General features: G+C 45.5%; 1 protein-coding gene across 6 annotated transcripts in view; it reads left to right on the top strand.

Annotated features, from left to right (window-relative positions):
- Positions 1 to 24,182, top strand: part of NUMA1 (nuclear mitotic apparatus protein 1) — a 76,615-nt gene that overhangs the window by 33,057 nt on the left and 19,376 nt on the right. For 2 of the 6 annotated variants that reach the window (XM_059930894.1, XM_059930898.1), the window contains exons 1-5: positions 7,294 to 7,468; positions 12,847 to 12,920; positions 17,795 to 17,880; positions 22,451 to 22,530; positions 23,833 to 23,915. In XM_059930894.1, coding sequence (XP_059786877.1) covers positions 12,879 to 12,920; positions 17,795 to 17,880; positions 22,451 to 22,530; positions 23,833 to 23,915 — 291 coding nt within the window. In that variant the 5' untranslated portion in view covers positions 7,294 to 7,468; positions 12,847 to 12,878. Of the gene's footprint in view, positions 1 to 6,507; positions 6,625 to 6,727; positions 6,972 to 7,292; positions 7,469 to 12,846; positions 12,921 to 17,794; positions 17,881 to 22,450; positions 22,531 to 23,832; positions 23,916 to 24,182 lie in introns of those variants that run through there. The other 4 variants (XM_059930897.1, XM_059930896.1, XM_059930900.1 and 1 more) reach the window with 4 other exon arrangements.

Raw genomic sequence — 24,182 nt, forward strand, 5'->3', positions numbered from 1 at the left:
GAGTTGCAAATCTTTACATTAAAACTGTTCCTTATGGGACTGAGTGAACTGATGAGGATGAGTATAATTTTTGTGACTTTCTGTCTGAATTAAAAAAAAAAAAAAAAAAAATTCCACAAGGACTCAGAGGCAAAGAATATACAAATCAATTTTCACTGCAAAGTAAAGGAGCTGTTACAGTGGAGGATTACTGGACTGAATGTCAATACTATGACATAGTATGAGTGTGTTTCACGTTTGGTAATTGCAATCATTGTTGCTTTTGTTGTGGTCATCCATGTACAATGCTTGGTGTCAGTCGATTTATCTCTTGTAAAAATAAAATACAGTGTGTGTGTGAAAAAAAAAAAAAAAAAAAAGTTTTTAGTTTATCTTTCCAGTAGGTTTCATCGCATATATAAACATTTATTCATTCACATATATTATGCATGAATGTGTATATGCACTTTTTTGAAGCACATGCAATTCATACTATAACTACTATGTTGCATCTGTTAGTTTTTCCATGAACAATATTGTAGATATATTTTAAATATCAGTAATCTTAGATGTGAAATGTCTAGGTCAAAAGACACGTGCATTTTAGTTTAATGGTTGTTTCTAAATTGCCCTCAAAAGATTATACCAATTTACATACTCACCAAGATTATGAGAGTTCCTTTTTTACCCCTGCTTATACTAACAGAGAAATCTTTAAATCCAATAAGTCAAAAGTGTATTTTATTGTTGCAATTATTTGTTTATAAGCATGGTTGGCTAGACTTCACGTATTTGTTGCCTATATATTCCATTTTGTGAGTACTCTTTGCTCATATCTTTTGACTGTTTTTCCACAATAATTATAAAAGCTAAAATGTATTGAGTGCTTATTATGGGTCAAGCACTATTCTATGTAGTATGCAGGTATTAACTTATTTAAGTCTCACAACAAAAGCAGGTATTATTTTAATCTCCATTTTAAAAAATATTGAGGCAGAGAGAGGGTAAGCAACATTGCATATAGGGTCATAGAACTAGTAACAGATGGAGTAAGGATTTGAAGCCAAACCCAGGGTTTCTGTGTTTACCTGCTGGGCAGTGTTGCCTCTCAGTATTAAGTTGTTTGAATTTTTCATATTACCTTTGGAATGCTTTTTCTATATGGAGAAAATTTAGTTCATTAAATTAGTATATAAGAAAAATATACTAAGGGAATTAGCCTTATATTAAATGATATATAATAATTTTTCTATTTTTTTCCATTGATCCTTTGATTTTTTGTTTATATTTAGTTGTTTGCATGAGGGATATTATTCAAATGTAAATCAAAATTTCTGGCACATTTTATTAATTTATGAGGTTTCAGAAATTTCAACCAAATATTTTGTATTGGAGTGTCAAAATTGTTTTGATCGGGCTTCCCTGGTGGCGCAGTGGTTGAGAATCTGCCTGCCAATGCAGGGGACACGGGTTCGAGCCCTGGTCTGGGAAGATCCCACATGCCGTGGAGCAACTGGGCCCGTGAGCCACAACTACTGAGCCTGCGCGTCTGGAGCCTGTGCTCCACAACAAGAGAGGCCGCGAGAGTAAGAGGCCCGCGCACCGCGATGAAGAGTGGTCCCTGCTCGCCGCAACTGGAGAAAGCCCTAGCACAGAAACGGAGACCCAACACACCCAAAAATAAATAAATAAATAAATTTAAAAAAAACAAAAAAACAAAACAAACAAAAAAAAAAACTGTTCCTTTAGTTTCTTTTACCTTTCTTATCATCAGTTCTGTGTTTGTGAGCAAACACTGTGCTAGATATGTTGCTTTTAGGGACAGAGCGATTTGCTCCTCTGTGACGATGAAAAGGGGTGAACAGGTTCTTAGGCGTTTTGTAGAAAGACGTTCTTGAGGGAGAACTGAGTAGAGCCTCTTGGATGTCGTAATGAATCGTCTCTGTGTTTTGATTTACGCTCTGCTTTTCTCCCCAGAAAGATCAAGCTTACCAACACTGCCTCGTTACTTTGCCATTACCCTCTGGAGAGGGAGAATGAGGCCTGGTACATAAGCTCCAGGTCAGGGTTGTGAAATATTAGTCCTTCCTTCCAGCCAATGGCATTTCCTGCAGCCTTCTTTCTCCATGGCTTCTCACCCTTGAGATATGTCAACATCTCTTCTAGTAGAAGACTCTCCTTCTGTGCTTGCTGCTTCAGAGGAGTTTTTGTCCTTTAATGTTTGTAAAGCTATTGCATCTTCAGAAAAAAACCTTTAGTGGTTACTTTTTTTTTTTTTTTTTTAATTATTTTATTTATTTATTTATTTTTGGCTGTGTTGGGTCTTCGTTTCTGTGCTAGGGCTTTCTCTAGTTGCGGCGAGCAGGGGCCACTCTTCATCGCGGTGCGCGGGCCTCTCACTATTGCAGCCTCTCTTGTTGCGGAGCACAGGCTCCAGATGCGCACGCTCAGTAGTTGTGGCTCACGGGCCTAGTTGCTCCGTGGCATGTGGGATCTTCCCAGGCCAGGGCTCGAACCCGTGTCCCCTGCATTGGCAGGCGGACCCTCAACCACTGCGCCACCAGGGAAGCCCCTAGTGGTTACTTTTGAAATTGGAACTGTTGAATGTTTTTGATTAAACAGTTGATTTTTATTAGGAGGTAGAGGTACAAGGCTTCTTTGAGCCACTGAGAATGTGCTACCTTTTTTTTACTTATTCAATGATTGCTTATTCAAGAGCAATAGACAATAGTGCAGAGACCAGATAGATAACTCACTACTTATGTGACTAAGTCACTTAATTCCTGAGCCTCAGATTTCCTCATCTTTAGAAATAAAACCCACCTTATAGATTGTCCTGAGAATTAGATGAAATGACCATGTACGTGTAAGAGGATGGGACCTGGGCTCAAGGTGGGCTCAAATTTTGCCTCTAACACTTACTCTTTGTGACCTTAGGCAAGTTATGTAATCTTTCTAACTCCCAGTTTCCTTTTCGGTAAAATAGTGATAATCATAGTATTTTGGGTTATTATGTCACTGGGTTATTATGAGGATTGAACGAAATAAAGCTCGGAAGCGTTTAGTATAGTGTCTGGCACATACCAAGTGCTCATTAAATGTTAGCTATTAATTACAACAGTAACAGCAACAATAATGATAGTCTTTATGTATTTATTATGCTAGGACCTCAAGTGGCAGAAGAGGGACTAGAAGGCATTGCATAGGGTAATGGATCCCTAAGAATTTTTTCCTGTCAGCTTTCCTCGTGGGAGGGCCTGTAGGGACTGAGAGAGAGGCTCTCATTGGCCCTTAGCCTACAGCTTCCTACGGTGAAAGCTTCCCTTCCAGGCTGGTAGGCTGAGGTAGGAGGTTCAGAGGGACTTCAGAAGATAGTGAGAAGACCAGTCAGACAGGGTGGAGGGTTTGGGTAAGGGCAGTAAATGACTCTGGAAGGTAAGACCGGGGTCAGGTCATAGAGGGCCTTGAATGCCAGGCAAATTATTTGTATTAAGAACCACCCATTCCAGAGCTGTCTCAGGGGAATCTCTCCCTTCCCATCTTCTGTTTAAACTTATAAAAATTGTAATACACTTAAAAAAATTATAACATTTACATTTTAAGTAAGAATAATAAAACACTCATACACCATATACCACCCAGCTCAGGAGATGTAATATTACCAGGCCCTTTGAAACACCCTGTGCATTCTGCACCCATCACCAACCCCCTCCAACCTCTATCTGAAGCCTATTCCAAATTTTGTGTTATGTGTCATTTTCTTTCCCTTCTTCCTTTTTCTTTCACTCTCTCTTTCTTTTAAAAATGGTTTTACCACTCTTATCCCTTTTAGTCTTTTGGACAGTGAGCAGGGGCTGTGGAATCCAGCAGGAGCCATGTGGCCTGCCTATTGCCTGGCTAGGCTGGGAGGAGGGGTGGGGAAGTTCCGAAGGCTGGCTGCCATGGGAGGGGAGGGGAGGGGAGGGGTGGCTCTGTGGTGGGGGAGGGAGAGGCTGGGGAAACTGCCCCCCGCCGGCTCCTTGGGCTGTCCTGAGGAGCAGGCCCAGAAGCTTGGCAACTCTGGTGGACAGGTTCCAGAGGAGAGTTCAGAGCCTCTGAGGCTGCACAGCTGGAAGCTGTTGCCTTGAGTTTAGAGCCAAGGGAGGGTGGGGGGAGAATCTCTTGTATTCTTTTGAGACACAGTATCAATTCTTTCATGTGCTAGGGAGCAGCAGGGCTGACACAGTGCCAGATGTGGCCAGGGTGATTTTAGCAGGCCTGCCTCCTATTTTCACCGCATACCTTTTTTGGAGTGTTGACCGTGCCTGTCATTAAATTATGTTTGCCACTTTGCTTTTCTATAAAAGCTTTGTTTTTTGCTTTGCCTTTACTTTCCTGGTGCACCTTTGAATACCAGTAGCGATTGCTAACCACAGACTGCAAGTGATACCATAGGAATAGGATACAGGGCCTGCCTGGGAGAAGAAGCAGGGGCATGGGAGGTCTCTGCAGCAATGGACCTTGGTCTGACCCCCTCCACAGTATCTCCACCACTCACCACGGTCGTTCTCTGGTGGCCAGAAGGCTGAGTTTGGAAACCTTCCATCCAGATGTAGTTCAATGGAACAGATTCAAGGAGCCCTAGTGTGCTAGGTACTATGGGGGATCATAGAGAGATGGAACTGGTTATGCCCTTGAGGAATTTACATTCTAGATGTGAAAACAAGACTTCCCTGCATATACAGTTAAATCAGTACAAGTGACAAATGCAGAATATAGACACATTTTTCTGATCACCAATGTAATACATGGTTATTAAAATTAAATTCAAACATAAAAAGAAACATATATTGTAGAAAGTCCCCTACAATCTAACTCCTCCCCAAGATAACCACCGTTATCCGTTAATATTTGAGGTGCTGACGTTTAAGCTGCCCTTAAAGTAAAATCCATAGAGGCAAACTGATGGAAGAAAACAAGCATCCTGAGGATCTAATCTCTTTCAGGGAGGAGCACCCCACTAGCTTCCCTGACAAATGGTGAGCCAACTTCTGCTTGGACACCTTGGTGACAAGGGGCCAAAATGCCTAAGTAGGAATTAACCTTTGTTAAGTACCACCCTGTGCCTTATATGCTAGCCAGTGTGTTGGGCATCTTATAGATGTTATTTAATCCTCATCACAATATTATAAGTATCTTTATCCTTGTTTTACAAATAGGAATACTGAGACTCAGAGGTTACTTGCCAGGGTGACAGAGCAGCAAGTGGTATCAGAGTCCTGCCATTCATGAGCTGTGTGACCTTGGGCAAATTATTTGATCTCTGTGGCTCAGTTTCTTCACTGTAAAGATGAGTGATAATAGTATCTACTTTACGAAGGGAATTTTTCAGATTTATGAGTTAACACACATTAGGCCAGCAGAACAGTGCTTGGCACATAGTATGTACTCAGTAAGCATTAGCTGCTATTTATTGCACCTTGTTTTCTCTCTTGTTCTAACATGATCCCTAGCATTTTTACACTTATTTTAATTCTATATATGGCCTCTCCGTCCTCCCTGCCATCCCTCACACTTTCTTTTTTATAATTCCTTCCTCTGCTTCCAGTCATTCCCTTCTCTTCATCCTGTCTCCACCGTGTCTCTCATTCCCCTTCTTTGCACTTTCTCTTACCTTACCCCCCCATGTCCTCATCACCTGTCTCCTGCCTGTTGTGGCAGCCTTGTGACCCACCTCCCTGCTGCTAGTCTCATTCATTTATATACCAGAATAATTTCTCATAGCACACTTCTCATCACACCACATCTCTATGCTAAAAACAAACAACAAAATAAACGTCCAGATTTTAATTCGATTTCTTGAAGTTTAAGATTCTCCAACTCTTACCCCAATTCCCCCTTCAAGTCTGTTCCTCCACTACTTTCACACCTTCTTTCTGCTTTCCCTTCTTCCTTACTTCTCTCTCCATTTCCATCTGGGCAAGTTCTACCTATGTGTTTTAAGATCCAGATTAAAATATCACTTAGTTTTTAGTCCTTCCCTATTCTCAACTGGTTAGAATTTTTGTATCTTTTTGTGAGAGTTAGCACATGCTGTCTTGAAATACAATTTCAAGTCACATTTCTTAGAATTATAATCCACCTTAGCATAGATGCTGGGTTTAATTCACCTTTGTATGCTCTCTAAAATGTCCTCCAGCAGTACCTTTTGTACAGTAGGTGCTTAATAAATGTTTGTGGTGTAAGTGGAAGATGAGAGGCTTCCTGATGACTGGTGGGCTTCTCTCGCGGTCTTGGTCGGGGTCACTGTTTAATGGGTGTAAACGCGGTGGTTTTGTTTTCTAAGAGTCAGACATCTTTTCTTTTCGGCCATGCCGGCGCTGGTTCCCAGTGCCTGTGTGTGTTAAGGGGCTTCAGCCAGCGCCTGCCGTACTAGGTCCCGTGCCTTGGCCCCTCAGCCCCTCCCCACAAATGCTCAGCGGAACAGGGGATTAGGTTCTGGCAGCACAGCTGGGATTTTGGCGGCCATTCCGCAGTCGACAATAGCACGCAGTCACGACAGCGCAGGCCTGCGCTCCAGGGCCGCAGTCTGTCCGGGCTCCTTGTTTGGGTGGCCGAGGGGGAGGAGCGGGCGCAGCGCAGCAGCCTGGCCAAGCCACGCAGAAGGTACGGGCTGGAGAAATTCCCTCGGGGAACGGGCTCGGGGGCGGCCATGTCCCAGGGCAGGCGGCGCCCGCGTAAGGAGGCCGTTGCTTTGTGTGCGAGGGGCCTGTGTGCTTAGAGACGCAGCGCTCCCTGGAGCCGGCAGGAAGCTGCCCCCGTTTAAAAGGGCTTGCGTCTTGCTCTCCAAAGCCTCTGTTCCCGGGTCTTCCTCCCTGCCCTGCTCGCCACCAGGCAGGGCTGATCTAATCATCAGGGCAGCCCGTGGCCTACCCTTCCGCTGCTGGCCAGAGATGGACAGGCTGTCACTGCTGTCTTAAGAGCGCAAAGGGGGAGTGTCCGGGGGATACCAGGTTTGTCAGGCAGGCCGCTGTGAGGTGTGTTTTGTGTGTTTACGCCACAATTTGCTTTGGCTCTCGCCACTGTTTCAGTTCAGTACTTTTGTCTGCCGGCTCCTCCCCCACCCGCACCCCACCCCACCCCCCATGAGCCCTAGTCTCTTGTTTGCGGGCGAAGCCTTAGCAGCCCCACCTCTCCAGTGCTCCAGGGCCCCCTCCTCCTTGCCCCCGACTGCCGCCCCTCCCCCCCTCGCTGAGAGTTCCCTGCTTCGCCTGCGCTCCCGGATCGCGGAAGCTTACTGCGCCTTTAAAGAAAGCAGACTCCTGGTTGTGACGCACTTCTGGCTGTCAGCCAGGAAGATCGCTCCTGCCAGGCTGAGAAGAAAACCAACAACTTTTCTTTTGTGTGTGGGGTTACTTTCCACTAGACCCCCCCCTTCCTCCTCTCCTTTCAAGATTTAAGTGCTAATGGCGGATTAGAACCTGTAGATACGTGTGGCTTTGGGAGTCTGGTAAGGCCACCCCCCCACCCCCACCCCCACCCCACCCCCACCCCCACCCCCACGCTGAGACTTTCTCTCCCTCACTGTTTCTCTGGGTTTTTGTTCAAACATGGAGGAGGGGGTGCGGTGGACTCCCCTCTTCACCTCCCTTTCCTGCGCCATCCTTGAAGGGGAGGGAGAGGAGAGGGAGAGCAAGTAAACAGTCTGAAACAGGCGCTGGGAGCAGAGCTTGCCAACATCCGGGAGTTGGCGCCTTTTCAGAGCAAAGGGTTGCTTTCTTCAACCCTCGCGTAGATGTCAGCTTGTTTTTGTTCGGAGGGGGGAAAGCGTGTGCGCCTGCACGTTGAGCTGTAGACAGCTCGGGGGAGCGTCTCCATTCCCGAGAGAGGCCTGGGTGTGTACGCAGTGGTGGGGAGTGGAAAAGGTTCATTTCGTCAGCCGGTAGGGACGGGGGCGGGGGGGTGTGAATATAGCAGTGGGGCAGGTGCTGATGAACTGCTGGAGTGAACTTGGGTGTGCGTGTGTAGTCTGTGGCTCTAGGCCCCAGATCTGGTTCATGATTGCAGCCCTTGTGCCCACGGCCTTCTGATCTGGACCCTCCAGAGCATGGGGGGAAGGGCGATAACAGTAAGCCACTTGGAAGAAACCAGGGAAACCTTGCTTTCCCTTGCAATTCTTCTCGTGTTCCTCACCAGGACTCTGGGCCAAATTCTAGGCTACACAGAGGGGATGGTCTGTGGGAAGAGGGGGAGGCCTGAGTCCACAGTGAGCCCCTGAGAGGGCTCAGGGAATACATCCAGCAAGCTGGTTTGCCCTGACCTCAGGGGTGCAGAAAACCTCTTTGGACTTGCACAAGACATCCTGCTCAGAACTCCCCAGGTCCCCAGGGGTTGAAAAGGATTGTGTTTTTCCTTCCTTGGCTTCTCTTGGAGCTGCTGGTCCTTGGGCCCTACCTCCTCGGAGCCAGGGGATGTACCAGCAAGATATTTCCTGTCCTGTTACTTATGACAAGTTAGCCAGTGATGACATGGCTTGCCCTTTGTTGGGCTGCTCTGGGGTAACCTACCAGATGAGGTCTGAGTGCTTGCTTGACTGTGCCTCCTCACCTGTCAGAGGAGAACGCCCTCAAGGTTAGGGTGTTCACTCTTTGGATGGGGCGGTCTCTCAGATGGTGGTGGTATCCCTTTTAGAAAGGTATACAGAGCTTGGAATGCTTATGGCTACAGGCAGGCAGGCTGTTTGGGTAAGCAGTGGTAAATCTTGCTATTGAACGTGGGCACAGAATTGGGAAAGCCATTTCCCTTATGAGTTGTGAGCCTGTGAGCCTTTGGAACCCACCGTAGAGAGGGGGTGGGTCTTAGGGCAGGAACCTTTGAGGCGAGAGTTTGTGTGGGCTTTGGGTCCTGAAATTCTGGGAATGGGAGCTAGCACCTGAAAGAATGAGGGAGGTAAGGGCCCGTGGGCTGAGTGATCAGTATAGTTCTACAGCTCTCTGAGACCAAAGATTACTTTGGTGTTATCTTGGGGTAGGGCTGGTGTTTAGGAGGTCAGTAAGTGGCTAAGAGGTGGTCTCAAAAGGAGCTGGCACCCAAGTTGAGGGGCGGGGAGTAAGGAGAGCAGTGCTGCCACAACTCAGACCTCTGGCCTTTGGCCTATCACTTGGTCAACCCTTAAAACTGAAGCTTTTCCAGAACAGACCCCAGAGCTCAGCAACCTGACCCTCCAGTCCTGGTTCTTGCATCTGAGCAGGTGGTTTGCATTAGCTTCAGCCCTGGTACGAAACCAGGACTAGGTTTTAACTCTTTAAGACCCAGAGAGGGTACAGGCCAGGTGCCAGCGTATCTCTTGAGTATCAAGTTCCTTGTCCTGATGTATCTTCTCTGGAAACATAGAGGGATTACTGTAAATGTGGGAATTGATCCTGATGTGAGGGAGTTATATTATGTCAGATTTGAAAATGTAAAGAGGATGCAAGGCCTTTAGTTTATAAGGCAGCTGCTTCTGTGTCTTGGTTCCTTCTTGAGCCCAGAGAAAAGAGAGGGTGCCTTCTCTTATGGGGGCACTTCTTTTCAAAGAAAGAGGTAGGTAGGAACTCTGAACGTGTCCACAGAGGGCCTGCATTTTGAGATTTTGTTTGTTGATCAGGGGTGGTGGGGATGAGGAGTTGCCTGTTTCAGTTGGGGGTGAATCTTAGTAGACCCTTGTGTGAAATGGTTCCAGGCTACAGTTGCGGGGATCTGTTTTTCAGTCACCATCACCCAGTCTTCTGGGTGGGGCCTGCCTCAGATTTCAGGGGGAGGGTGTGGAGGATGGTGCTCTGGCTGGGCGCCCTAGGTTCCAAGCCAAGGCCTGCTTAAAGTTGTAGTCCCAGTGCCGAGGACTAGCTGTGCCACTGGCTTCAGTCATTCATTACCTGGAGAAGAGTGAAGGGCTGGGCTGCCCTAAAAGCCCTAAAAGTGTCCTGTCTCTGAGAAAGTGCCCCTCTATGGGATTTGAGCTGATAAGGTCTTGCCTCATGTTGAGTATTGGATTCTGCTTGTTCCTGTGCCTGTGGAGCACAGAAGAAGGCATTTGGCCTTGACACCAGTTTTAGACAGGCTCCCCTGGGAGGACATAAGGGTTGTATGTTTTGCCTCTGAGATAAAGGGAAGAGGTTGGTCAGGTCATTTTTAGCAACACAGCTGTGGAATCTCTCAGAGGGGGCAAGATCTACCTCCGGTTGCAAATAAAATTTGACTGAAGTTTTGGGCCTCACCGAAAGGATAGCGAGTCTAGAGGCAGCAGTGGGGATGACAGGGAGGTGATCTGGGCCTCATTTCCCTTGTTCCTGAGTTGCTCAGACCTTTTTTCTCCCCACCCCCCCCCCCCCCCCCGCCCCTAAAGAAGCCCCAGTAGAGCATCTGGACATTTCTGCCCTCACTCCAAGGGCCAAGCATGGTCCTTCTAACTTTAGGTTGGCCAACCACCAGAAAAGCCTTTTTGCAGTGCAGTAGTTGAGACTTATCTGCCTTCATCCTACCTAGGGAGCAAGGCAGTCAGTGCCCACAGATAGGCCATGCTGGATGAAAATCATCCAAAACTGAGGAAAACATAGGCCCCTTAGCTTCTCTGCCGTCCTGAGAGCTCCCTTAATCACTTCACTTGCTTTTGCCAAAACCTAGGTGAATTGGCTCATTTCCAAGACTGTGATGTTTGTATGACAGGTGGAATCACGTTGGGTTTTGCAGGGTCAGGAAGCAATTAATTATAATTAGCATTTAGTTATATTAAGCATTTAATTATTTTCTTCTATTATTTCATGCTTCTCGTATGTTTTTTAAAATTATTTTATTTTTGACTGCGTTGGGTCTTCGTTGCTGCCCCACGGGCTTTCTCTAGCTGCGGTGAGCAGGGGCTACTCTTCCTTGCGGTGTGTGGGCTTCTCATTGCAGTGGCTTCCCTTGTTGTGGAGCACGGGCTCTAGGCACATGCGCAGGCTTCAGTAGTTGTTGCTCGCAGGCTGTAGAGTGCAGGCTCAGTAGTTGTGGTGCACGGGCTTAGTTGCTCAGTGGCATGTGGGATCTTCCTAGACCAGGGCTCGAACCTGTGTCCCCTGCATTGGCAGGCGGATTCTTAACCACTGCGCCACCAGGGAAGTCGCTTCTTTTTTTTTTTAAATAAATTTATTTTATTTTATATTTGGCTGCGTTGGGTCTTCGTTGCGGTACGCAGGCTTTTCTCTTGTTGTGGCGAGCGGGGGCTACTCTTCGTTGTGGTGTGCAGGCTTCTCATTGTGGTGGCTTCTCTTGTTGGGAGCATGGGCTCTAGGCATGCAGGCTTCAGTAGTTGTGGCACATGGGCTCAGTAGTTGTGGCTCATGGGCTCTAGAGCGCAGGCTCAGTAGTTGTGGCGCATGGTCTTAGTTGTTCTGCGGCATGTGGGATCTTCCCGGACCAGGGCTTGAACCCGTGCCTCCTGCATTGGCAGGTGGATTCTTAAGCACTGCACCACCAGGGAAGCCCTGGGAAGTCCACTTCTTGTATGTTTAACTTTACTCCTCACCATGCTGTAAGCCCCTCAAAGCAGGGACCATGTCATTGTCTCCCATTTCCCACGAAGCTTCCAGCACAGGATGAACATATGTAAGGACTAAGAAAATAACCTTTTTGGTTGGTTGATAAAGCAGAGTACACTTGCATATGAAGGCCTCAAGAGATGATGGGTAGTGGATTATTAGATTTATTTATCTCTTTCCCCTATTAGACAGTGAGCACTTTATGGACAAGAATGGTGTCTTTCTTATCCCCAGCACTTTGTATTCAGAAAGTACTTAGCAAATGTTGGTTCCACAGAACTCACATCTTGGAGATGCTGATATGTGGGGAGAGTTATAGGTGATGCAGCTCTTACCACTCTTGTTCCTTCTTCTACTGGAGTAGTGACAAACTTAGCACACCTGTGGCAGTAGGAGGCAGGTGGTGGGGCTGATTACTCCCAGGAAGATTTGTGGGAATTATGGGGGCCTGCTAAGAGGTGTTGGGGAATATTTAGTCACCATGTCCGTGGTCTCTTGAGCAGGTTAGCAGGCAGATGGCTGATTCCCACTGGGAAGGGAAATTGGCGTAAGAATACCAGGACCAGTACCTAATCTTTCATTAAATGTCCCATGGGATCTCGCCAGAATTGGATTTGGCTTCATCCAGTCTCCATTTGAAATACGTCTTTGACATTTTTGTGGGAGATATAAAAATCCAGAATTTGAAGTGGTTTCCCCCAAGGACTTGGTTATTGTTTATTAGGTAGACTTTGGGGACCTGCAGAAAGAGCCAGAAATCAACCTTTTTGCTTAAGAACAGTGATCATTTATTGAATACCTACTGTGTGCCAGGTACTGTGCTGTTTGCTTTATCTTGAAGCATCACAGTAACCCAGAGAGGTTTTTGCAGGTCCCATTTTGCAGATGAGGAAACTGAGAATAAAAGAAGTTATGCTACTTGTACAAGGTCACAAGACCATGGTCACATGGAATCAACATTCACACCTAGGTGTGTCTGAAAAACCATGTTTGTTCCATGTTTTAAGGGCACCACATCCCAAAGAGTAGGGTTGAAGTCCAGCTTTGAATGTTGTATTTTCTAAGGGACAGAGAGATTGTGTGTAGAGCTTGTGGACATTGAATTAAATGCAGGGTTCTTTATTGTCAGCTGTGACACAGTAAGTTTTATAGTAATTTTGATGTGTACTCTGAGCTTTCTAAAAACTCCCATGGTTCCTTGGTAGATTAAGTGCCAAGTGAAGAGTGACTTATTTAAGTGTTCAGAGCCGGTAAGTGAAACCATTTCCCCCCTCTTCCTTCATCGTGGATATCTGATATAATTAACTGTACTGCCTCTTCTGTTGGGTTCCAGGTGCATCGGGGTGACCGTCTGGTTTCAGCAAGATGACGCTCCATGCCACCCGGGCAGCTGCACTCCTCTCTTGGGTGAGTGGTCTTCCTCTCCTTTGTATGCCAAACTTTTCCAGGAGGCTTGGGAGAGGTGAGAAAGGAGTTTTCTAGGAGTCAGGGCTATGTAGAGTCTTCTCCTCTCCAGACAAAGGAAATACAGTTTTCCTTTGCCTTTCCCCTTAGTTTTTAACTTTTATTATTTTCAGTGATGTTGCTGCTGACATGTGATCCACAACTTGTGTAGCTTAGAAAAGGCTTCTCTGAGGTATATTATTCCTTTTTGGTCATGGGAAGGGTGGCTGCAGAGCAGCATGGAAACCCATTTTTTGTGCATTTCCTTGTGCATGTTTCTGAAAAAGCGTTGACACTGAATTTCAGTGGCGTGTAGGGACTTTGGTCTCGAAAGGCCTTTAATCTCAGGGCAAGGTTCTCCTGGCTCTCTTTACCATGTTTCTGTGAGCTTCCATTGTCCTCTTGGTGCCTTCTTGATTACTTCACCAAAATTCTTCTGCTAGGTCTTTTCATATACTTCTGCCCAAGACAATGGCAAATGAAAAAATAATGGGAACTACAGAGAAACAGAAGAGGCCACGGAGTGTAACGATGACACGCATGGGCCTTAGAGTCAGACAGCCCAGCTTAGAATCATTGCTCTAGCCTGTGTGACCCAAGACAAGCTACTTAGTCTCTCAGCACCTCATTTTTAAAATGGAAAGAAAAAAAATTTTTTTAATATATTCTAAAAATAAAATAATAATCATTATTGTGAGGATAATAAGATAATGTCTGTAAAAAGCACTTAAATATTAAAATATTGCCTGGGGGACTTCCCAGGCAGTGCAGTGGTTAAGACTCTGCACTTCCACTGCCGGCAGCACGGGTTTGATCCCTGGTTGGGGAACTAAGATTCCGCATGCTGCACAGAGCAGCCAAAAAATAAATAAATAAATACATAAATAAAATATTGCCTGGGTATGCTATTTGGTAAAGGGTATTTTAGTAGTCACCCTGACTATTGACCAATCAGGGCCAATTAAAGAGCCAACTTCAAGAAAGAATTATAGAACCTTTAAAGGAAATGAATTTTTAATTTCCAAGGAGGGTGGGGGTTTAATAAAACAGGGTCTTTAATCACTGTCAAATCTGTAGTCAGGAAGTATGTATTTAGCGTACAAAATGTGCATCCTTAGTCTTCAGTTTCTGAAATAGATGCAAACTTTAGTTGTACAGTTTAAAATGGTTGTTTTATATTTATATTTTATATTTACATTTCAGTGTTTTATGTCTGTATTAGAAACATTATCTCTTCCTCCTCTTCCCCAGGAGAAGGCTGGTTGGATTGTGTCTCTGTGTCTAGTTCAGTAGATTAACTGAATATTAGGGGATCCTTTAGTCACGTTGTTTTAAGTTTATCAGTTTATTTATTTTGGTCCTAGGCTTGTTTTTATAGTGACTGCTACCTTTACAGAGAAAAACAGACACAAGACTAGTTTTATTTAACAGCAGATACTTGTATACTTTTCTCAAAAATCACAATGAACATGCATTAATATATTAAAATATAGTTAGATATAATTTTTCAGTTTAAACAAAAGTTAGTCAGCTAAAGTGGATTTTATGACACTGTAGCAACATGGAATAATGCTTGGTAGCGAGAAGAGTGGCATAGAACACACGCATATGACAATCACAACTGATTTTTTAAAAAAACGACTTAGGAAAAAAGACTAGAAAGAAATGTATCAAAATGCTGCAAGTGCATGTATTAAAATACTAGTGAGTGGAGTTTTCTGTTTTCCAAATTTTCAGTAATTTATTTTCTAATGTAAAAATAAATTTATATTTTATTTAACTTAAAGTATGGCTTGAAGTTATTCTGTACCCAGCAATTATAATGAGTATATTGTTACAGGGAATATAGGGAACTTTAAGATTCAACAACCTTTGGGACTTCCCTGGTGGCGAAGTGGTTAAGAATCCGCCTGCCAATGCAGGGAACATGGGTTTGAGCCCTGGTCCGGGAAGATCCCACATGCCGCAGAGCAACTAAGCCCGTGCGCCACGACTCCTGAGCTTGCACTCTAGAGCCCGCGAGCCACAGCTATTGAGCGCTCTTGCCCTAGAGCCCATGCTCCGCAACAAGAGAAGCCACTGCAATGAATGGTCCACGCACCGCAACGAAGAGTAGCCCCCGCTCTCCGCAACTAGAGAAAGCCCGCGTGCAGCAACGAAGACCCAACACAGCCAAAATCAAATAAATAAATTTATTTAAAAAAAAAAAAAGATTCAGCAACCTTAAATGACCCGGAAAGCCTTACAGGCAGTTCTTCAGTGATCTTGGTCCTCACTCAACGTTTTATACCCTGACTAGAGATAAAGGAGCTTCTTCACTTCTTCAACTTTTAAATGATTTATCATTTGAGAGCAAAATAATGCACAGGAAGAAAATACATTTTTATATCCATGAAAGAAACTATCGCTGGATTATTACTTAATTGGTATGAGATGAATCCAGATTCCTTAAGTGACTTTAAATCAGCTAACTGGTACGATTTTTTTCAATCTTGTTAGCGAACGAGCATTCACAGCCCTTGAATGTTTTACCTAGATTGCAGATATTAAAAGAAGATGGTTTTTGGATGCTTAAGTCGTGCAGTCTCTTCATTTTCAGCAGGTAGAAAGGGACCTTGGCCTGGAATATTCAGTCTTCCTAGAAAATTCACACTGGCCTTTTCTAATTAGATTAAGAACCCCCCCCCCAAAGGTGGTATAAATTATTATCTTTAAGAGTCCAGTGAGAGGTCGTATTTTATATTCTGCACTTAAAATTTTTTTTTACTTTCAACCTATTTTTAAAAAAAATTTTTAGTAAATTTATTTATTTTTGGCTGTGTTGGGTCTTCGTTGCTGCGCGCAGGCTTTCTCTGGTTGGCAGCGAGCAGGGGCTACTCTTCGTTGTGGTGCGCGGGCTTCTCATTGCGGTGGCTTCTCTTGTTGCGGAGCACGGGCTCTAGGTGCACGGGCTTAGTAGTTATGGCTTGCGAGGTCTAGAGTGCAGGCTCAGTAGTTGTGGCTCCCAGGCTTAGTTGCTCTGCGGCATGTGGGATCTTCCCGGACCAGGGCTCGAACCCATGTCCCCTGCATTGGCAGGTGGATTCTTAACCACTGCGCCACCAGGGAAGTCCCTCAACCTATTTTAATTTAGATTTATCTAGAAGTTTTTCTAATATAAAATTATTAAATGGAAATAAGTACTATCATTTCTGTAGCTGAATCACTGATTTTTTTTTTTTTTAATCCTCATGATCCTCCAGTGCAGTCAGCTAATGTAACTGCTAAGAAGTAGAAGTGTTGCTGGATTTACTTCATAACCATAATAGTGCTTTGCATTTAGTACTTTTATTTCATAATGTGTTCTTGCATTCACAATCCCATTTGAACACACACTGGTCCTTTAAGGTAGATAAGTTTGACAAGTGAGAAAACAGTCACAGAAAGAAACAAAGTTGATATCAAAGGTTCCTGGCAAGTTAGTGGAGGAGCTGGACTCAAAAATCCTTGTCTGGGAACCCCCAGCCCAGTGCCTGTTGAAGAGCACATTTAAGTGGGAGGGACACATTAGGGGTAAGCGATTAACAGATACAAAACTACTACACATAAATAGATAAGCAACAAGGGTATATGGTATAGCACAGGGAATTATACCCATTATCTTGTAATAACCTATAATGAAGGATAATCTGCAAAAATACTGAATCACTATGAAACTAACAGGATATTGTAAATCAGCTATACTTCAATTAAAAAAAATAAAGAGCACATTTATAAATAGAATCTACTCGTTTGTGCATAACCACTATGCTGAAGTTTTTAAAAATAACTTGTAAAGCAGGGTAAGTCTCCTTTCTCCCTCAGTCTTGCATATGTGATTGATTGACTTAGCAGACCCTTCCTTCCTAATAAGGTACTACAAAGGTGAACTTCAGCCCGGGCTTCTGAACTTGGTACCTGCGGAATTCATGAGGTTTTCCTGTAGAAATCAACCATATATGCTTGTTGAATAACCTGTGTACCTGATTCATTTGCATGTGACTGCTGGTGAACTTTCTAGTGGGAAAGACTGATTTAGATGAATGTCTGCCTGAAGGCAAGGAAAGGGAGAGGCCATTGGATCAGAATTGACAAGTTTTTCTTTGGGGTTCCTAGCTTTTCTTTCCCTTCCTCCCTCCTTATCATTATCTTGTTCCCTCATCATTTCTCCCTGCCTCAGCTGAAGTTTCATGTCTAGAAAGAATTTTAAAATGCATCAATCACAAGATTTTATATCTGTGTGGGAGTATATAAAATATACGTAGTATATAATTTAATTTTGAGTAGACGCAAAATTCAAATTTCAAGAGCTATAAAATTCAAGATATACAAAGGGCTGTAATGTAAAAATTTGAGCTACAAAGGTTTATAATGTAACCATTCAAGAGATACAAAGGGCTATAGTATAAAAAGCCTTTTTCCTACCTCAACTCCCAGCCATCAAGTTCCTCTCTCCAGAGGCAGTGGTGGTACGATTTTCTTCTAGAGACTATCAGTACTCTTGTAGAACCATTTTATGCCTAATTATATTTAAAGTACACTCCAAGTGCTGGAACATTCTGGGAGAATTTAAGCTCTTATTTAGTGGAAGCCAAAGGAAGGACTCTGATGGCGGCATTCAGGTGGCTGTTAGTGGATGAGTTGGAAGTTAAAAGTCCTAGAATCACCTGTTCTCTCATTCCTTTAGTTACAACTATAGACAGTTGGAACAAACAGAATTGTTAACACCTGGGGAAGGGAGTGGACCGCCCCCCCCCCCCACCCACCGGGGCTTCTTGCACTTATGACGGCTTCACCAGGCTCTTCCCTTTGCCTCGCAGGTGAACAGTCTACACGTGGCTGACCCCGTGGAGGCCGTGCTGCAGCTCCAGGACTGCAGCGTCTTCCTCAGGATCATTGACAGCATGTGAGTTTGTGCCACATCCCTCTCCAGCCTCTCACGTGAAGCTGCGTGCTGGGGTGGGGACTGCATTTGTTTCCTTTCCTTGTTGACAGCTGTGACCAGAAAGCACCGCAGGACTGGGATGTCTAAGCCAGTGTGGGCCCCAGAGGCAAGAACACATTGACCTCGTTCTCCAGTCACTGTGTGTCTTTATGAGAGAGGTTTCACTCTTGTCCCATCCTAAGGCTTCCTCACTCTTTCGCAGAAGAGCCTCCAAGTCTCCGTGTTCTCACAGTGTTCCGGGAGCCTGCTCTGGGGCTCCGTCTTCTGTCCCAATGGGAATCTTCTACAGCCCTCTTTTCATGACTCATCCTTATCTCACAAGCCCTCTTTGCAACCTGTAGGCCCAGGAAGAAGAAAGGGGAAGCTTTTAAACTTGAGGGAAGTAAGCAGCGCCTAAAAATCTCTAACTTGTTAGCACAGCACAGACATGCCCCTCTCTAATCCATTATATAGCATTCCCGGGGTTTTCACCTGCCTCATTAACTTGCTTTGTGAGGTCGATTAGCATTAGATAAGCTGCTTGTTGTCATGTAGCCAGGATTTTAGTTTAGGCCTTTTCATTTTATATCCGTGTCTTTAGCACATTTCCTTTGAACTTCACAGTTATCTGGGAAATGAGTGGAGTGGGGCCTCCTCATATCTTACCTTTCTGGAACCCAGCAAAGACGGGTCAAGCTGTAACCTACATTTATCTTTTTAAAGCTCATATGGTTCACCCTTTTTCCTGTATCCTCAACTTTTAGCAATTATGAAGGGCAAAACTGACAAACTCCTTACTTCTTTGTGCTATGGGCAAAAGTAGAGGCCAGCCATGATATAAGGAACTGGGGGGACAATGGAGAGGACTGACCCTCCCTGTTTAAAGGGAAGCACAATAGACGGGGGGTCCCTCAGACCAAGATCTGAAGTGTTGAGGGTGTTGTGTTCCACGCACAGCAGGTAGGAACTGGTGTCAGGGATTCAGCATCTCTGTGAAACTGGTTCATAGGCAGCAGCTCATTGACAGGGAAAGAAGGTAGAACTGAGCTCGTCAAAGGCAGGATCTGGGTCTAATTCATCTTTGGGTCCTCCATACCTAGCTTAGGACAGTGCAGTGATTAGGTTTTAATTAATGTTTGTTGGTGAAAATGAGTGAATGAAAATGTAGTTGATATTCTCTATCAGCAAAGTCTAGTGGAGCTGAGTGCCCCCATGACAGATGGGTTTGCTAGAGTGGTTTTTTTTTTAATCTTGAGATTTATATTGATAATGGGGTGTCCAATATGATTTCTTAGAAGTCCCTGTGGCTCTAACCAGCCCACCTACCTTAGTGAAAGAAGTCACTGTATTCTTATTTTGGTACAGACACTACCATTTTCTTTTCTTTTCTTTCTTTTTTTTTTCCTGCCGCACTGCGCAGCTTAAGGGTTCTTAGTTCCCTGACCAAGGATAGAATCCGGGCCCTGGCAGTGAAAGTGCCGAGTCCTAACCACTGGACTGCCAGGGAATTCCTGGACATTCCCATTTTCTTTCCCGGTTGCCCAGACAGGCCATTTCAACATCATCTGGAATTCCTCCTTCACCTGGGCTCTGATTTCTAATCAGTCACCATCCTCTCAGTGTGTCCTTTAGAAGATTTCTCACATCCCTTTCTCTGCCTCATTCTCGATACCAGGGCCTCGAGACTTCGGTCTCTAAACTGTCCTTATTCCAGGGTATTCCTGTGCATGTGATCTCAGGGCTTTCATTGTGATGCTCCACAGCTGATGGGCCTCAGCGACTCTTCCTTGCCAGGAGGTTGAAATCTAAAATCTGCAGCTTGGTATTCAGAGCTTTCATCAGGGGCCCTCCCAATCTTGTTTCCTACCTATTTCTACCTCCATACCCCACTCCTTTTTTTTTTTTTGATCCTGTAGAATTTCCTAAATTCTGACTTTTGTTAATTGCGTCTTTATGGTACTACTTAACTTGTTCTTCCCCTTGTTGCCTATAAACTGGTAATTAGATCTAAACTTAATTAGCATAAGATTTTTTTTCAAGGATACTTCATAGATGGAGTTGTGCACTACCTATAAATCATCATTTTGCCACTCCTAATGAAAATCATCATTTTGCAAACCCTAATGAAAGTAGTAGATCTAGGCAACTAACATCAGTGGCCAGTAAAACTGTTAAGCTGGCAATACCTAACCTACAATTTAACATCACTAAAGGAGAGGCAGCCAGGTATGATATGCCTCGTTGTAACACACAGTAGGGTGCAGCATGCTTTTTTTGGACTTAAGAATGGATCAAGGAGCTTTTGCTTTTGAGGAGATAAATTTCCTTGGCCTGATGACAAGAGCAGTAGATGTGTCCAGGGGTGAGGATGTATGTCCTTGGTTTAGCCATTGTAGGTTTGTGACCCTGTGGGAAATTTTCATAAGGAGGGTCAAAAATTCAAGATGCCCATTTTCCAAGTTGTTTTCTAAGGTGCTGCCTGAGCTTTAGACTAGAAGAGACGTGTTGGGGGAGGGGTGCGGGGGGGAGAGAGAGAGAGAGAATGTGTGTGTGTGTTGGATGGAGGGGCTGTTGAAATGCCAGGTTAACCCTGATTTCCATCTCAAATCCAGGACGATTCAGACCAACTTCCTTTGGGAAAACAGACATTCTTGGTGAACGTGTTCTGGCTGATTCATTTGTGATGCTCCTACTGTTGCTGACTGAAACCAGACACCTAGTTCTGATGTCAGGGGAAGGCAGTGGAGGATGGCAGGGTTGGTGGCAGATAGAAGCTGTGGGAATCGAACAAAAGTTTGTTCCTTGGCCACTTGGCCTTCTCTCTGGGAGAATTCTTTGGGCTCCACCCCTCTGATAAGTTTCCCTTTCTGTTTTCCTGTGCGTGAATAGCCTGAAGCAAAAAGGCTGTCCCATCTCTTTGATATCTATGAGGCTTGCATAGCAAAGTTTAGTGGAGGCATTTTTCCAGAAAACTTAAAGCCCTGACATTTGTCTTACTGACGTTGACCTCTGCTCTTCCCAGTAAAAAGCATTCCTCATCTGTCAGTCAGCCCATATGTACTCAGCACCTGCTATATTCCTAGCTTTCAGCTCACACAGAGCGGTCAGTTATAAATGATGCACCTGTATCCGTGAGTACTGTAGGAATTCCTGAGAAGGAGAGGGGAAACGTGACTAGCAGCGGTTCTGCTTGGCTGCCTGCCAGAGATGAGACTTGAAGGTCTTAAAGGATGGGCTGGATTTCCCCAGGACTAGTGTTTTCCAAAGCATGTTCCATGCACCTGTACTTATCCCAGGGGCTCAGTGGGGAGAAGAAGAGGTTTGTGGTCAGATAGGTTTAGGAAATAATGAGTGTTATACCTTCTTTAGAAAATGTTCAGTTTGGTTTAACCCAGTATTTCGCAAACATTTAGCCCAAGAACCCTGTTTATTTTTATCCAATGGAATACACTTAGGTAAATTACTACTCTGTGCTGAGAGCAAAGAGAGTCACAACAGTCCAGATTGTGGGTGGGTAGGGAAGATGGCTCTTTCAGGAGTCTGTGAGGAGATTAGCATCTCTAAAAGACTTTGTAGGTGTCCCTAATCACAGACCAGCTACCCAAAGTGCTTCCTGTGGGGGGTTCACTTGGAAGAAACCTTTGTAATCCCGTGGGAGCTGGAGGGAGCTACTCTCATGGTCTTGCCTAGGATGCTTCTTGTGCTTTGCAGGATGTCAGGATGTCTGGCACTGGAGGATTCTAGAGTCTGCCCTGCCCTCCAGAAAGTTGATTGAAACTTCGGGTTCTGAAGAACAGGAGGCTTTTCAGTCAGTATCTTCAGCCGTAGCCTAGATAGAAAAGTCAGCTTTCTAACTTGAAGTAAGGGTAGTCCCTTCCGAAAATGAAACTTCACTTAGCCTGAGGGGCCGGGGCAAGGGGCCAGGGCAGTGTGAGAGCTCCCCCTGCTGCCTCCCTGCCCTCATTGCTCTCCACACTTTGCTTGCCTTTCCACTTAAACAAACACAAGCATCGCAAAGGCCACAGATCGAGAGTGATTGTCCCTTGGCCTGGCCTCTTGGAGGCCACCTCAGCCTTCAGTGTGTGTTGAACTTTGCCCTGTCACTTCAGAGCCTTGTTCCCTCCTGTTCTTTCAGTTTTTAGATCTGTTTTTCCCTTTCCATAGTCCTCTCTGACTCGTACTCTAGCCACATTCGCAGGCATCCTGACGTTTTACACTTGAGCCGTTGCAGGCTATCAGTCCTAGCTTGCCAGTCATCTGTGCTGCCTCTATTGCCTCTCGACCCCCTTCCCACAGAGCTTTTTGATATTCACAAATGCCGTCTTTTCCAGGAGGACCTCATGCCTCAAGTCCCCACTTCTCACCCACGACACAGTTCCTTCTGGCTAAATGGTGTCTCGGTATCTTCTCCCCTGCCTCCAGCGTCTGGTCTGGTTCTCCCCCAGATCCAGCACAGATCCAACCTGAAGGGATGGGAAGGTGGTATGTAATGCAGTAGCAAGGAGGGAAGGATTGCTAAGTACTCTGGTTCTAATACTTGCTCTTTTTCTAGCCATGGCACTGACGAAGGGCAGCAAATCCTGCAGCAGCCGGTGCCAGAGAGACTGGAATTTGTGTGCAGTTTTCTGCAGAGTAAGCACCTTTCTTACCTAGCTGGGAAGTAGCTGCTTCCTCAGCTCCTGGGACTTGGGTATCTGGACCTGGAAGAACCAGGTCCCAGGTATCTGGGGGAGCAAAGGCTCGAGGCTGCCCACTCTGTACCACCAAGATGAGTACAACTGGGGCGGCTTCCCTGGGCCTGGTGATGCCTGCACCAGTGGGGGAAGAGTGTCCCTGCAGTCCTAGAGCCCATTTCGGGATCCAGGTAGAGCCAGAGGGTCGGTTTTGGGGACTCATCACCTTGGGCTCCCATTCCTCCCACTGCAAGGAGACAGAAGGATCCATGTTACCCTCTTCCCCTTGCAAGAAAAACATTTTCCCCTGATAACATTGAATTAATTGCTTAGGTGATAGGTATAGGGGCACAGGCAGGTTAAGGTTGAAATGTTGGCCCTTCTTCTCTACTGCTTGTGTGACCTTTCTGGACATGGGTTCCCTGTCTTTAAAATGAAGATCATAGTAATTGCTCTTAAGGTTGATGGATAGAGTAAATAAGAACACATGTGGGACTTCCCTGGTGGTCCGGTGGTTAGGACTGCGCGCTCCCAATGCAGGGGGCCTGGGTTCGATCCCTGGTCAGGGAACTAGATCCTGCATGCCGCAACGAAGATCCCGCATGCCGCAACTAAGACCCAGTGCAGCCAAATAAATAAATGAATGTGTGAATGAATATTAAAAAAAATAACACATGCAAAGCTTCTAGCACAGCACTTGTCAATTCCCCTCCCTCATATAGCTGCGGACAGAGTCCTCATCTTTGACACGGGAGCTATCTACCATCCCGACCTCAAGAGAATTATAAGAAAGGTGATAATGGATTTAGGTAAAGCAGGGTGTTAGTAATTGAGCCCTGCCCCTCTGGCAGGATAAGAACCAGGTGTCCCAGCCCTGGTCTGACTCAGCTGCAGGCAGGCTTCCTCTGCACCTGCATTTGGAATGAGACTCTTGAGTGACCTGGAATCTCTGGGCTCCTCCTCTGTGCTGCTGAGTGGGAGTTGGTGCGTGGGTAGGTGAGTGCAGTGTCAGGCCCCAGAACTGCTGTGAATTCCCGCCTGCTTTTTTCTTGAACTATCCCTGTAGTCCTTGGACCAATCCAGGATAGAACTAACGTCAGGTGGAAACGTGTATATTGGGCGAGAGGGGACCTAGGAATAAGGAGCCCTGCGTCTCCTGGCCCCACCAGCCATTCTGCTCCTCTGACTGTGAGGTGTTCTCATGATCTCAGGGATGGTCCCCAGGAAATTCACCTGGTTTTCTACATTGTTGTCATTACAGAAAACCGAAAACATCCCTCTTCTCCAGAATGCCTGATGTCAGTGCAGAAGGTGATGGAGGGATCAGAGCTGGAACTTGCCAAGGTACCCGTGGAATACCAGACTGCTGTGGGGGAGGGTGGCACCAGAGGGGCCTGCAGAGGGGCCTTCTCTTAACCCAGAAGTGGTGGGGCTTTATTTCTGGGCCTTGTGGAGGTTGGCAGTAGGTCCAGGCAGCTACCTAGCGAGGTAGAGGCTGATTCAGCCAAGGATTTTAGGAGCCCACCTTTATGACAGAGAGGTTGACTAGATCATTACTGTGGCCTCAATGGACACCTGGCGGGAATCCGGCCTCACCCAGCTGTCGTCACA

This window comes from Balaenoptera ricei, chromosome 8 (genome assembly GCF_028023285.1).
Source record: "Balaenoptera ricei isolate mBalRic1 chromosome 8, mBalRic1.hap2, whole genome shotgun sequence".
NCBI lineage: Eukaryota > Metazoa > Chordata > Mammalia > Artiodactyla > Balaenopteridae > Balaenoptera > Balaenoptera ricei.